This window comes from Aptenodytes patagonicus, chromosome 17 (assembly GCF_965638725.1).
Source record: "Aptenodytes patagonicus chromosome 17, bAptPat1.pri.cur, whole genome shotgun sequence".
Classification (NCBI taxonomy): Eukaryota; Metazoa; Chordata; class Aves; order Sphenisciformes; family Spheniscidae; genus Aptenodytes; species Aptenodytes patagonicus.
In genome coordinates, this window is record NC_134965.1 from 7404730 (window position 1) to 7419702 (window position 14973).

General features: G+C 47.1%; 2 protein-coding genes across 2 annotated transcripts; one reads left to right on the plus strand and one right to left on the minus strand.

Annotated features, from left to right (window-relative positions):
- The first annotated feature begins 1360 nt into the window (after positions 1–1360).
- SERPINF1 (serpin family F member 1) lies at positions 1361–8326 on the plus strand. Its single transcript, XM_076354407.1, has 8 exons — positions 1361–1461; positions 4002–4087; positions 4496–4697; positions 4777–4932; positions 5727–5930; positions 6560–6702; positions 7327–7537; positions 7918–8326. Exons 2-8 carry the CDS (start codon positions 4010–4012, stop codon positions 8175–8177), a joined length of 1254 nt encoding a protein of 417 aa, XP_076210522.1. The 5' UTR covers positions 1361–1461; positions 4002–4009; the 3' UTR covers positions 8178–8326.
- A 510-nt stretch (positions 8327–8836) lies between these two features.
- Positions 8837–14964, minus strand: SMYD4 (SET and MYND domain containing 4). Its single transcript, XM_076354405.1, has 10 exons — positions 14834–14964; positions 14593–14740; positions 14284–14373; positions 12642–13788; positions 12148–12330; positions 11671–11837; positions 10910–11042; positions 10351–10467; positions 9871–9994; positions 8837–9151 (listed from the first exon to the last, which is right to left on the minus strand). Exons 1-10 carry the CDS (start codon positions 14962–14964, stop codon positions 9001–9003), a joined length of 2391 nt encoding a protein of 796 aa, XP_076210520.1. The 3' UTR covers positions 8837–9000.
- Positions 14965–14973: the final 9 nt, after the last annotated feature.

The following is a 14973-nucleotide window of genomic DNA, read 5'->3' on the forward strand; positions in this document are numbered from 1 at the left end:
GTATCTCCACAGCAAACACCCCCATTCTTGGGCCGACGATGGAAGACTAACAAGTACAAACATCTCTCTGCAGATGATTTCTCACAGAGCAAGCTGAGAAGCAGTTGAAAGCTGAGCTGTTACTCTTCTTGTTAGAAAGGGTCACCTTTGAAGCACTGACTAATCACAGGGCAGACTACCTGATTTGCTTTTCCAGCTTGCAAAACCAGCAGCTAATGCTTCTCTAAAACCACCCTTTCCTCTTTGCTGAGGGACTCTATGAGCTCGGTGCCAGCATGCATGAGTAACTCCTCATTACCTGTTAGCGGCGGGGCTGGCAGCCCAAAAAGGGGATGTCCCAATGCAAGCCTAGGCTGGGGACACTGATGTTACTGGCTACAATTTACTTTCAGCATTTCCAAGTAGACAAACAGCTGCCCTGGATCAGGCTAGCTACGTGTCCAGTTAGCCCAGTATCCTGGCTCTCCCAGTAGCCAGTAACAAATGACGGGGGGAAAGAAAAGCCAAGAATGACTAGGGACAAGGAAAAACAACTGTTCTCTGGCTGTATCGCCCAGCTGCTGGGTCTGACGTTCTATCCGACCATTGTTAGCCTTCAATGGACCTGTCTTCCACTAATTTGGTTTGGGTTTTGTCCCCGTCCCCCCCCCATCTATTTATCTTTCATCTTCTGCAATATCTAGTTACAATGAGTTTTACAATTTCATACTTAGGAAAAATACACTCTCTTGATTTAAATGTGGGTGCTCCCCTAGAGTCTTCCATTGCAAAAAATAATGAAACCCCTCTGCCCCTCTCCCTTTCTCCAGATCATTTATCGTTCTGTAAGCTCCTACAACATTCTGTTAATTCATCTTTTTTACCAACAGTCCTTGGCTTTTTAGTCTCTTTCTTCTTAGCCAAAAACTTTAAGCCGTTATGTTAATAACTTCTTGTTAACTAGTAACTATCACTGGATAGAGCCAGCTCTGAACATCTTCCCCTTAACTGCTTTAAACAGCAACAGAATCCTGCTTCCACTTTACAAGTCTCTCCATTAAATCTTGGACATAAATCCATAAATCCATTAAACACTGCTGCATTAACCGTACCTCTGAGACAGAAGAAATTCCCTCATGTGACATACGGCAAAACTGCGGGGATAAAAGACTTGCTCAAACAGGGCAGGGAGCATTTGCCTCTCCGACCTGTGCTTTACCCGCTAGACTGCCCTTATCACAGGGATCGCATTTGTTTTGGAAGGCAGGGTTAAAAAGTTAGTGCAATTCAGCGGGAGGGTGGCAGCAGCACAAAATGGGAGCAGAGCACTTTAAGAGAGCCCTGGGAAGCTGTAACCTGAAGCCTGCCGAAGGCTGGGCTGGGGGAAGCAGCAAAAAGCAGATGTGGCTGCACCAAGCCCACACTGTCCCCGACTCGCACCGGCTGGGAGCCTGCGACGGCAGCGGCCGAGAGGAGCCCGAGGTAAGGGGCAGCTCACCCTTGCTCACTGCCAGCGGCCAGGGGAGCAGAGGGCAGGGGATGAGGCTGGGGAGCTCTCAGGGGACCTGGGAAAGGGGAAGAACGGTTCTTCTGCAGGTGTTAAAGGGTGGGATTCCCACCAAATGAGAGATCTCACCGAGGGTTGGGAGTCACCAGCATCCTAGGGCACCTCTTCGCCTCTGGCGCTGAACTGTGCTTGGGAACTGGGGTGGTTTTCTGCCCTTCTAGCATCTGTGTTGCAGCTGGGAACACGCTTTTTCTTTGCGATGGCAACAATTTTGGTGATAGTCAAATCTTCTAGAGCTAGTGGGTGCAAGATGCTTCAGAAGGAGTTAGTGCTGTGGGGTGGAGCGATCACAGCGAGCCGTCTGAACTCGTGGATGATGTTTCATAGCACCCCTAAAATCAGAAGTGTTTATAAACAATGCGAGACTTGTACCACTATAGATGGAAAGAAAAGTATTTCCTTTGCACCTGCAGGCCTCCACAAATAGACAACTCCCAGACACAAAGTTCCTTCTCAGCTCGTTTCTCAGTTTTCTTCCCGTACCTTCCTGACTGTAACATCACACGCTGCATGCTGTTGCTCCTTCTCTTCTCTTTAAAGACAGCCACAGATTTTAATATCGTGCCTGAAACCATCCCACCTCTGCTCCAACCAAATTCTTTTCTCTGCATTTTTGGCTGTGCGCTAAGTGACATGCAAATAGAATCCAGATGTTCAGGCCAATTCAAACGCAAAAGGCTTTGTCTTTCTAAAATGGAAATTGCTTTTTGGCAAAATTTGAGAAATATGAAGCTGGTGACACTACTGGCAAAAACAATACAAATCTGCAAAACCAATCTCCGCTCTCATGCTCCCAGGAGCTCAGTGTAGTTGGAAGCAGAGGTTGTGTTGAGATTATTATTTTTTTTCTTCAGAGAAAAGGTTATGCTCCATGGAAAACCTTAATCTCTAAACTAGACTGGGCCACACCTCTTCCGCTCTGCATGCAAGAGTACTGCTTGCTGCAGGCATCCTCACAAAGCCCTCGCCAAGACCTGTTTAACTTAAGACTCACACAGGGCTTCTGTCATCTCTTTTTCAGCATGGTGCCTATTCATTGTAAAATTCTGCAATCATATGAGCAATCCCAATATCATCTCCACTATCATACCACCAAACGCATTGGTTTGTTCCAGTATAGTAAATCCTCTTGATGCACATCTTCTGCACCAGAATACCTCATCTGCTCGGCAGCTAGGATAGCAGCAGGTCACAGGATGCAAGCGCACAGGGAAAAGAGGGTACCGCTTCTGTGCTACACCATCTAAACATAGATGAAAACTTAAAATCTCCACCGTGACACCTTTTTCTCCAAGGCAGAACTACCTCCAGAACAAAATGGATTTGGCAGGAAAGGGAAACGGTGAACTGCCTTTCACTGAAGTAAAAACCTCTGCCTGAACAGACGGGGTCCTGAACTGGGGCTGTTGTAGCCACGTGGCTTTAAGTTGTATTTCTACCAGCAGGCATGTTTTCTTTATAGCTGAAGTTAATCTGAAACACATGTTCTTTCTCCTACTTCACTGGATGCCTGGATCACAGGGCTTAGTTAAATACAACCCTCTTCCTCTAATTTCTGGGAATCTATATAAACATTGCTTCAGACCAGCCTCAGTGGCGTCTGTTCTCGGGGGCATGACACTTCTGCAGTAGCTCTGGTTTACCCACAGTGAAACCCTGGGTTACACACTGCCCTTTGGACCAGACGGATCTGTCTGGAAGGGCCACATATGCCAACACTGGAGTGATTAAAAGTGGATTCCACAGAAGGAACAGCTTTGGGGAGTTTGGTACTCTTCTCCCACCTCCATTAAAAATGTTGAATAAGCCAAGCTCTGTCTTTCATTTCTTCTCTAGATCTGGCCCAGTGTTAGGTATTTACTCCCAGCCCCTTTCCTTACTGTCTTTTAAGAAAGCTCTTCTACTTTTACTTTACTGAATTGCAAATTAAAAGCAAAGGATGCATATAGGCTGTACAGCCTTCCAGGTACATGCAGACACAAGAAACATGACAAACTACTGCCTGAGGCAGGTAACTTGTATAGCAGAGCAGTAACCAGTCAGTTTCGTCTTCTGCCCCATTCAACAATATGGATTTGCTACCTTTTATAAATGAAGTGTTGAATTTTTTAAAGTCTAAAACTCAGAAGATAGGATTTAGTGCTTTTCTGGACCTTGGCACTCAGTAACTGCCAGCATCAGTGTGGTTTGGGCCACACACATCTGCTTTTGTGCTCAGGCACACCCAGGCACATGTGCTTGCCCAATTTTAAAGTCACTGGGGCCAGGCTGGCTGAATACTTCAAACCAGAGAAGAAAACCCCGCTAAGATCAGGTGTGTGTTTCACAACTGGGAAGGACAAGCAGCAGCATATGTCATTGCAGTTCCTGTTACAACCAGGTACAGCAAATAGTAGTGGTAGAGATGTATTTGCTCCGTTACTCAAACTACCTCTGTCATGTTCTTACTCTGTAGGTTCAGGCATGCAGATTCCAGTGGTTCTCCTTTTCCTGGGTCTCTTAACTGTCCCGAGCAGCTCCCAGAATTCAGCTACTGAGCAGGTGAGTAGGAGACAGCATGCAGAGAGTGAGGGAGAGATACTTGGAGCAGGTAATTTAATTTTAGAGAATCTTACGGAAGGATTAAGCACTACGCTCCTAAGTTACTAGGATTTTATTTAGCAACATAATGAGACTAACTCCTGCTTTACCTAGATAAAACCACAGTTACATCAGGGGATGACTATGAGGCAGAAATAGTGGATTCCAATCTGAGTGCCGTCTTTGGCTTTACTGGGACACTTGAAAGTAAAGTAACTGTTCCTACACTCCCTACCAGCAAGATTAAGCCAGTATTTCTGCAGATCATAGGGGAGTATCTGTAGATTGCTTGCCTTTGAAACGTTTACCACAATTGTACCTGCCCCTGTAAACTGCAAGTCTAACCAAAGCGCTCCCTGTACCTGCTAGAACTCTGCCACCGCTGATGGAGCTAACACCAGCGAGGTCGAAGAGGAAGATCCATTCTATAAGAGCCCTGTAAACAAGCTGGCAGCTGCAGTCTCCAACTTTGGCTATGACCTGTACCGTCAGCAATCTAGCCGGACAGCCACTGCCAATGTGCTACTGTCACCATTCAGCCTGGCTACTGCACTTTCTGGTCTCTCACTTGGTGAGTTCTTGCCCCTTTTTCTCACACGCTGTTTGGCTTGACAGGCCTTCCCTCATACTGTTGTCCTTGTTGTTGGCAGGGGCTGGAGAACGAACAGAAGATGTGATTTCTCGCGCTCTCTTCTATGATCTGCTTAACAAAGCTGAGGTCCACAACACTTACAAGGACCTACTGGCCAGCGTGACTGGACCAGAGAAGAGCATGAAAAGTGCCTCCCGTATCATCTTGGAGAAAAGTAAAAGTCCTTCTTCCCCTCTATCAAATTTCACCTAAATAACTAGCAGCAGGTAGAACACACTGAGTAACACCGCACTAACAGCTTTGCCTCTGACATACTGTTGAGCCAGGATGCAGCCAGTGCATGGAATGCTGTCGCTGCTCCAGAAAAAGCCTGGAAAGTTTGTGTGCACCTAAATAAAAGACCAGACTTATGCACACAAAGACACTGGTGACAGAGCAGCTAACACGCGGAAGACCTAGAAGAAACTTGCTGAGAATTTTGCCTTCACTCTAGGTTTTCTGGCAGGTGTTGCTAACTTCCAGGAACCACAAATCACGTTTTCTATTTGTGATAGCATTCAGCCATATTCCTTTGTTTAATTCTTTGCAGAACTATTTGAAATGCCTGCTTTCGGTATGCAATAAACATCTGCTGAGAAAGCTAAGAGAGATCTTTTGGAACCTGCTGGTTCCAAGAATCCAATAGTTAGAGTAAGCTGTACTCATAAAGCAAGCTGGAGAAATAAGAAAGACTGATGTAGGAATAGCTGTGTGCAAGCCTTCTGTTCTTATCTCCTTTCTTTACTTTTCAGAAGAGAGTTATCCCATACTCCAGCATGGGTGGCTCTAGGATTTGGATGAGTTTCCTCCATGTGCCGTCAGTCATTCTTCTTCAAAGCAGGTTTCTGTATACACACAGCCACAGATGTTTTATGAGAGATCTGCTGCTGGGCTTTGGATTGCAATCTGCTGCCTTGAGATTGTTTTGATAAGGGAGCTAGCTGCAATATCAATGTTTTTGTTCCCCAGGACTGAGGGTGAAGCCTGGTTTTCACAGCCAACTAGAGAAGTCCTACAAGATGCGTCTGAGGGCACTAAGTGGCAATACCCAGTTAGACCTCCAAGAAATCAACAACTGGGTACGACAGCAGACAAAGGGAAGGATTATGCGGTTTATGAAGGACATGCCCACAGATGTCAGTATTCTCCTTGCTGGGGCTGCTTACTTCAAGGGTAAGAATGTTGTGTACTTGGTTACAGAGGCAGTCTATTAAGCATGTGTTAGAAGAGATGCGAGGGAACGCTCTCACTTCCAATAGAGCAAACAGACTGCCAAAGAGACAGAGTGTAAGAAGAAAGTGTTTGAGAACGTTTAGTAAAGAAGAAAAAATGCACGCTACTTGAACAGAAATAGTCCTCAAGGGAGGAATTATTACTCTTGGGAAGCTGAATCTTGACCTGTCTGCAGTAAGAGACCAGAGAAGAAAGTTTAAGCTCACAAAACTCCAAAGGGTGGGGAGAGAATCACTTTATATGCATTGACACAGTTGTTACCCTTTAAAATAGTTTTGTAATTACATAAGTAGACATCCACTTCCCAATAGCTACTCCACCCATACACTGGCTTGATTTTTTATTTCCCATTCAGGCAATTCTCAGATGAAAAGGAAGGGCCAAAGCGTGGCAGTAAATCAGTAGCTCCAATCAGTCAATTTCCATCTCTATCATCATTCAGTTATGCCTCCTCTTAAAGCACAAATACTGTATATATATAAAGTGCAAGATTACTCAGCCACAGACACAAGCCCGGTTTCATATGCTATTATTCCAGAAAATCCTCCATTTTATTTCTTAAAAAATAGGGACGTGGAAAACCAAGTTTGACACCAAGAAGACTGCCCTGAAGGACTTCCATCTGGATGAGGCCAGAACTGTGAAGGTGTCCATGATGTCAGATCCCAAAGCCATACTGCGATATGGTTTTGACTCAGAACTCAACTGCAAGGTCAGAGAGCAAATATTGCACAAGATCTCCTAAATCTACTGAGGAACAGGCTCAGTGACACTTACCTGTTAACCCACTCCAGAAGACAGCCTTGCTCCTCCCATCAGGCTAGTTTTGCAATCCCTATTTTGAAAGGCAGTATGTTGATTCGTAGAATATCCTACTTCTACGTTGGCTATGTGACAAGCAGTCCAGAATTGAAATAATGCACAGGTCCTACTAGCCTGTATTGCTTGACCTAAAGTTGGGCAAGAAGGGCAGGGCACACTCCTCAAAACTTTTCCATATCTACCTCTTTCAACAAATCTTTCACTGTTGCATGAGCTCAAAGGTGTTCCAGCTGAGAATCCCCCAAAGCAATACTGCAGTTCGTTACAGGATTCAACAGGTGAGAGAGAGCACTTGCCATGTAATAGCAGAAAGATTGCAGCATGGGTTGATGAAAGCCTGGGCGCCAGAGGGGTCAGGAAGCATCATGTCCAGTAAAAGCAAACAGGGAAGACGACCAAATGTTAACTGGAAAGGCTGACCAGGCAGTCGAGATTCAGGCCTGTGCCTGGTACGGGACAGGTAAAACTGCTTATTATTGATGTGACCCTTTCTTATTTATAACTGGCCTTCCAGATTGCCCAGCTGCCATTGACAGAGGGAATCAGTGCCATGTTCTTCCTGCCTACGAAAGTGACCCAGAATATGACTCTGATTGAGGAAAGTCTTACTTCCGAGTTTGTCCACGATGTAGACAAGGAGCTGAAGACAGTCCACGCTGTGCTAAGCTTGCCCAAACTGAAGCTGAACTATGAAGAGGCACTTGGCAGCACACTAAAGGAGACAAGTATGTACATCACACACCCTCTACAGACTGCCAGGGCTCAAAGCAGGGGGCAAGTTCCTTCCTGCTCTCAGAAGAATATGAAGCTGGTGGGTTATTAGTTAGGTCCTGCTGTCAGTCTGTAGAGATTTCACCAGCAACTAAATCACCTTGGTCCAGGACTCCTCAACTTTTTATCACATCTTTCCACCAAGCTCATACAACGCTTCTGAGATTGAGAGGGAGAAGCTCAGTCCAAACAGATGTAAGCTGCTTCTCCCTGTTACCCTCAATAAACTCTACCAGAGCAGCTACGTGCCCTCCTGGATCACAGCATTAGCAGTACTGCTCCCCCACCTGCAATCTATGCTTTCAGCTAATGGAATTTTCTTTCTTTCCTCCAGGGCTCCAGTCACTTTTCACATCACCCGATTTTACCATGATTTCTGCCAAACCTATTAAGCTATCTCACATGCAACACAAGGCAATTCTGGAGCTTAGTGAAGATGGGGAAAGATCCACACCAAATCCTGGGGTGAATGCTGCTCGTCTGACCTTCCCCATAGAATATCACGTGGACAGACCTTTCCTTCTTGTACTGCGAGATGATACCACTGGAACCCTCCTGTTCATTGGCAAGATCCTGGATCCCAGGAGTGTTTAGATCCCTTCACAATAATCTGCAATGGTAGGGCCCAAATGGAAAGGGTGGTATTGGGAGGGATACTGGCTCCCTGCTCTGCTGCACAAAGACACAACTTGCAAATCTTATGCCTTCATGCTGCAATAAAAGAGCTTTTGCTATTAATCTCAGCAAGCCCCAGTATTCTCCCTTGAAAGATTGTCTGCCTACGTCATATGCCTTCACGCTCCCATTTTCCCCAGATGAGCCGCAATGCAGTTCTGTCCTATATGCAAGCATCATCTGGCATATACTGCATTTTTCCCCATCCTGTCTTCCAACCTGACGCCAGTTGTTTATCCCTCATCACTGACAGGTCTGCGCTGCGCTGGTAGCCCTCCAAGTTCTGCAGTGCCCCCTCTTACAGTTTGTAAGTTTGCACTCCCCAACCTGCTGCCTCACCCATTCCAACCATTTACGTTTCATGCTGGCAAGAAGAAAAATGCTTCATAGCGTTAGAAATAAAAGGCAGCGTGGTCTGGATGACTGTATGTTCATAACTGTCAAAGTACCACACATGGGAGATTCACATCTCTAGAAACACACGCATACACAAACTTCTCAAACATTTGCTTCAAACCCACATGCAGAAATTACACAACAGCATCTATTCCCACCATACCACACACAGACCCCTCATGTTAGAATCGGTCATTTTATTTACAACAGTCTCACTAAAGAGCATTTCAGATTTCATTCAAGTTGTTGTTACACATGATTTTCCAGCTTGTACTACATGACTACCTTACCACGTGAAACTTAGCTTTGATGAAAGATCACATTGCAGCTTCCTTTGACAGGGAAATTAAGTCCTCTGAAGGACGCTTCTGGGAAGCTCTAGCAGACAGGTCTTCATCTCTTGTAGTTCCTGGATCTGAGTACTCTGAGGACCACAGTGCACTGACAAAATCTCCTCTGCTCTTTGAATCGTGCTCAGAGCTTCAGAAACTGCAAATCTGAAATAGGAAGAGAATAAGAACAGAGTATACAAAATACTTAATTCAGCTCCTTGACTTACACAACCTTTAACCCCTCCCCAACAACAACCTAAACCTGTTCATGGGTACAGATCCTACCCTCCACTGCCTTTCAGCACCAGGCAAATAGTGTGCACTTTGGCTGCAAAGGGAGGAGGGGGGGGGAAAAAGCTAAGGAGATGGACAAAAACTTAAAACACTATCTTTGAGTATAGGTACCCACTACTTCCTCGCTGCAGCTCCTGCTAAAATTAATTCAGTTAAAGGGAGGTGCTGTGAGAAGACTTTCAGAAGCAGTCAGGGGATTTGCTTGCCAAAAGAGGGCCAAAACAGAGCAAGAGGATTTTATTTCCTCTTTTGAAAAGATGTCAGCAACATTATACAACTGAGGTATAAACACCAAGGGCGACTAGTTGTCAAAATAAAACAATAGGACAGGGAATAAATGGAGCCATGGAGAAGAAAAGAATAGACGGAAACAAAGCAGAGAAATGGGTCCAAAGAGAGTCATGAGGTATAAGTGAACCCCAGCGGGGTTAACCAACTTGCACTTGAGTAATGGCCAACTTGTGGACCTGTGCCAGACTGTCCAGGGTCCTGCAAGACACCCTGCAGGTGCCAAGGACCACCTGCCATGATATTGCATCAGACACACAGGAGTGGTGCAGGGAAGGGACAGAGAATGAAAGCAAATTTACCCATTGAAGAGAATTTGTGCCAGCTTGAAAAGTTCATGACCTATTTCTACACTTGATGGCCCGTGATGCATTTCCACAATCTCAATGCTCCTCTCCAGGTGTCTGGCTGCTTCCTGCCACTTCCCTGATGGAAAAAACCAAAACAACAAAAAACGAGTCATGAATAAACACTTTCTAGAGCTACTGCCACCCAAAGAATCTGACAGCATTATGCAAAATGCGATGAACTATGTCCTCAGCATTCTTGGGAGGCTGCTGACCTCAGAACCAGGACAGGAAATCCAGAAGAACATGAGATCACATTATTGTTCACTGGCTGCTGGGAACCCAGTTTTGGCTAAAGGAGTCTTTCTGAGAGCCCTGCTGTCAAAACTAGAGAAATGCAGTAGGAGAAAAGTGAAAGGGCTAGTCAGAGAAAAGGATAGTCATGTTAAATTCAAAGTTCAGAAAACTAAAGATAATGAGAAGACAATGCCATACCAAGAGTAGCATAGACCTGTGCCAGATGATCTTCCATCTCTCCCATCAGCAAATGCTCTGGAGACAAGAAGTTTCCAGCATCCATCCGACACTTCAGGAGCATTTTGATAGCCTGATCTATAACAAAACAGGGTATAAAACTCATCCTACTGGCCAGTCTCCAGCTTTCCACGATCCATGAAATAAAATCAGTCCAATCTCATCTTTGCGTCTTACACAGATAGATTTGGATTTGGTTAGGATTCAACATTGACTTCATCTGCAACCCTGCTTATTCTAACGCAGTGTTGGCGCGACTCGCTCCAGGAAAGCAAGGCCTGGGAATGCATAATTCCAATGTTACCCTGAGTTCTTTTAGTTACTATGGAACAACGTGTGACTTAGATTAACACCTGGATCAGGGGTATAAAAAACCCTAAAGCTCAAGTCCCCAGGGACACCAGGCTGCATGCCAGAAGACCCCAACTGCATAAGCAACAGTGCCATCTCATGGCTAGAACTACATCTCCCGATGCGTACTCATTAGCTGCTGACCTTAAAGTAGAAAGCTGAGCCTTACCAGCCTTCCTGTCTCTTAGCAGTTCTAATGCTTTCTTGATTTGTTGCTGAAGGTCCTGTAAACGGTGTGACAGGCTCTCTCTGCTGACTGAGATTGCACAAGCTTCATTTGAACAACAAAGCATGTCTTCCCCCTGTGGAAATCATCCCTGTGATCATTCCTGCTCACGTTCAACTCAGAGCTTACTTACAAAGTGACTTGCTTGTAAATTGCTCTTAGTCTATTTGATTTTATGAGAAACTTCCAGGAACAGCTGACTATGTGAGCGATAGATTAGGCCAAAGCAGGGTCATGCAGTACACAACTAACGTTCATACAAAATACATACTATGTTGACTTCTTCCCATCTAACCCGCACTACACGCTGTTTTCATTCACGTCCTGTGAACTGCAGAGAGTGTGACTCTCTCTACATGCAGCCCCTGTATGTACAACTTCTGTCTAGACTTGAGGCCTCCATTTTCTTTCCTAATTATCCCCCTTCCCCTAGTCCACAGCCCTGATATTCTAAAGTTCCTTCATCAAGTTCAAAGGTATTTTAACTTGCTGTTAAAGGCACTATTTTCCCTATAATGCTGGAAGACTGACGTACAAGAACATTACAAGAAAGCTGCTAAGAACAGTGAGATACTGTCTTGACTCTACAGGGGCTTTTGCCTTCTGAGCAGAGATCACGGACTGAGGTCTTTAACTCTTGACTTTCCCAGAGACCCAAATGTTACACATCCCAATAAGTTATACAGTAACTATGGAAGAACTACCTGTATCGGAGCCTGGCAGCTAGGACAGCAGAATGAGTTTCTCACGGACACCACACTCTTGACATCAGACTCTAACTCATCAAGGCATGCCTGACAGCGACACTCAAAGAAATACTGACTGAGAAGCTGTTGTCTCTCAGCAACCCTCATTCTACATCGGTGAGGCCCTGCAAAGGGATGGCAAGGGTAGAAATCTCTAAACAGGTACAGTTCTTAACATCAGACTAAATCTATCTTTGTTATAATTGAGACTAGATATATCATCTTTTGGAGAGGACATAACTGGAGATTGAAAATGTAACAGTGGGCTCAGGAGATAAAAATCTTGCGTTGATATATTTGATCAAGGCTTATACATAAACAAAGACTCTAGCAACATTATACTGGGAATTAGGATATTAACGGCCATCAGTTAGCATGCCAAGCAGAGGTGAAAGGATGTCTGTGCCTTGAGACAAACAGAGAGTTAATACTTACCGTAGCAATGGAAAATCTCTTGGCCACTTGGGATTGGCTGTGATGCCCTGACAGTGGCAGCTGTCCCACTAAATGACACGCTGATATTGGGACAGCATGCATGGTTCAGAAGGCTGAGGACAGGAAAGAAGGCTGTCGCCAGGCGCACAGGCTTCTTATTTACAACAGCACCATCTCTGGACCCTAAAGACAGAGGAAAAACAAGTAGGTTGAGAATGAATGCTCAGTAACCCACGCAACTTATGCAACGAGCACTGTGACCAATTGCAGATAGCAGTAGAAAGGTCTCTGGTATATTGCTGCAATACATAATAGCTAAATACCCTCTACATGTGCACCAAGAAACAGGCCAGCATGGGACAGGCCATTAAATTTTAAGCAAGTCATTCCTGTGTGCAATGGGAGCTTTCTACAACTGATAATTCAATCTCTTCACTTCACACAAGCTAGATGAGCAAGAAAAACAGAAAAGGGCTTAAAAGTTTTTATCTTACCCGACTCCTGCATTACAGTGATCGCTTGTGCATTACACTGCAGCTGCAACACATGCCTCAGCATTGCTTCTGCCATAATCTTCAGCTCTGGAGACAATTCATCTGATGTTTTTTCACATATCTTTGGTCTGGACCACTTCTCGGATGATTCCTGATTCAAAACAGCCGCCTCTAGGCCAGCTTCTTGCAGTTGTTTGCATATAGCTACTACACTCAGCATGCAAAGGAACTTATGTTCAGGGCTATGCTTCTCGGCATGTGGCAGAAGGTTGAACACAGCCTGGTAAGAACTCTGGTACTGACCATTGTCGTTACAACCAGGGATACCTCTGGTACCAGCTCTTGTACCTGGCGCCTCACTCAGATGTTTGCATCTTGCCTCAGGGTTATGAAGGTCACCACTGTGGGACCATTCCACCAGCCTGCTAACCTCTGCAAATCCCGCCAGTAGAACAGTCCTCAAGGCAACATGGCAGAAGACCCCTAATGTGAGAAGCAGCGCTCCCAGGGAGCACTCTGTCCTGTGGTACTGCTCCCATGCCACATCTGCACAGTTCTGGCTGCAGTACTTTGCGTAACTGCACCCACGGCAAGGCACTGAGGCTAAGAGCTGCCTCAGACAACGGTGGCAATAAAGATCTGCATTAGTGACTCGAGTATCCCACGCTGTTTCACTGCTGTCCTGCAGAAGAAAGCTCTCCCCTGGGCAGAGCACGCTCACAAAGGCCTCCTCTTTCAACAGGCTCTGTCCTGGCAGGATGTCCTGGGAGGCCACCAAGTGACGTCCTCTCTCTATATCAAAATTCAAGCTCAAAGATGAAGATGCACCTGAAATACTGTCATTCTCTTCCCAGATCTCCGACTTTCTTTCAGCGTCACCACATGCTTCTCGTGCAGGCTCTGGCCAGCTCTCTTTCTCATGTATTTTAATCTTCAGTTGACTTAACTTTTTTAGCAGTGCCTGGTGCGTAGGACTAGTCATGATCCCATCCATAGCAATTTTATTCTCCACCACACTGAGGGCATCTGCTGCATCCTGTAATCTCCCCAAACACAGCAGACATTCAGCTTTCCGCAGCAAGACCTTGGGCAGCAGCCTGTCTGGATAGCCATGACTTTCAGCCCTGGCAATATCTTCCAAACAAACCTAGAAACAAAGACAAGGCCTTTTAAACGTACTTGAAAACCAGCTGAGACTCGTGCTCTTTTATTCCATCTAAGATGCAGAATATTTTAATAAGACTACGTTAATCAGCAAATTCTATGTGCATAGCCAATCTGTTGGCCAAATAAAGCCTCCTGACACAAAACAAGAAGGAAAGCAGGAACCCTTCAGAAAGTTTCAGCAACGATGGATGCTTTAAGCACAGCTTTGGAAGCACATCTGATCTACAGTCTCTTGTTCTAACAACCAAACAGTTGTTATTGCGGGGTTCGCGGAAGCACCCGCCTGAACCCCGAGTGCAAACATTGTGCGGTAACACCTCAGATGCTGCTTGGGCTCTGCCTTGCCCCAATCCCCTCTCCTGCTACACGGGAGGCCTCAGGCCACCCTCTGGGTGTGCAAACTTGCTCGGGGGCACCCAGGAGCTCGGGGGTGGAGGGGGGCTGCCGTGGATCCCGCTGCCCCATCGCCGCTTACCTCAAAGCGCCCGAGATGGAAGAGGGCGGCAGAGCGGTTGGCGAAGCAGACGGACACCTCGGGGCTGCCGGGGAGCTCGTGGGATGCCGCCTGCGGAGACCAGAAAGCTGCTGCCTCGGGGGGGGGGGGGGCCGCGGGGGCCCCTCAACGGGACCCTCTCAGCGGGGGCTGTGGGTCCCCCCCTCCCCGGGGATCCCCTCACGGGAGCCGCCCCTCAGGCTGGGCCCGCCGGACCCCTCACCAGGAGCCCTTCGACGGAGGCCCCGGGCCGTGAGGGGCCCGCCCCAGGCCTGCCCCCGCCCCACCTACCTGCGAGTAGAGCCTCGCGGCGGCACCGTAATGGCGGCGGCCGAACAGCCGGTTTCCCTCCTCCCGGTAGAAGCGCGCGGCCGCCGGCTCCTTGCCCGCGCGCGCCCGGCGGCACAACCGCCGCAGAGCCGCCGCCTCCGCCTCGGGCCTGCGGGACGGGGGGGGGGTGTCGGATCAGCTCCGCGCACCGCCCGCCCCGCTCCACTCCACTCCGCCCCGTCCCGCCCCGCCCGCCGCTCACCGGAGAAGGCCGCAGCCCAGGCGCAGCGTGTCGTGCAGCGACGCCGCCGCCAACCGCTCCCGCAGCGCCGGCTCTAGCGCGGCCCAGCGCCGGGCGGCGCACAGCCGCCACTCCTCCACCGGCAGCGCCATCACCGATAC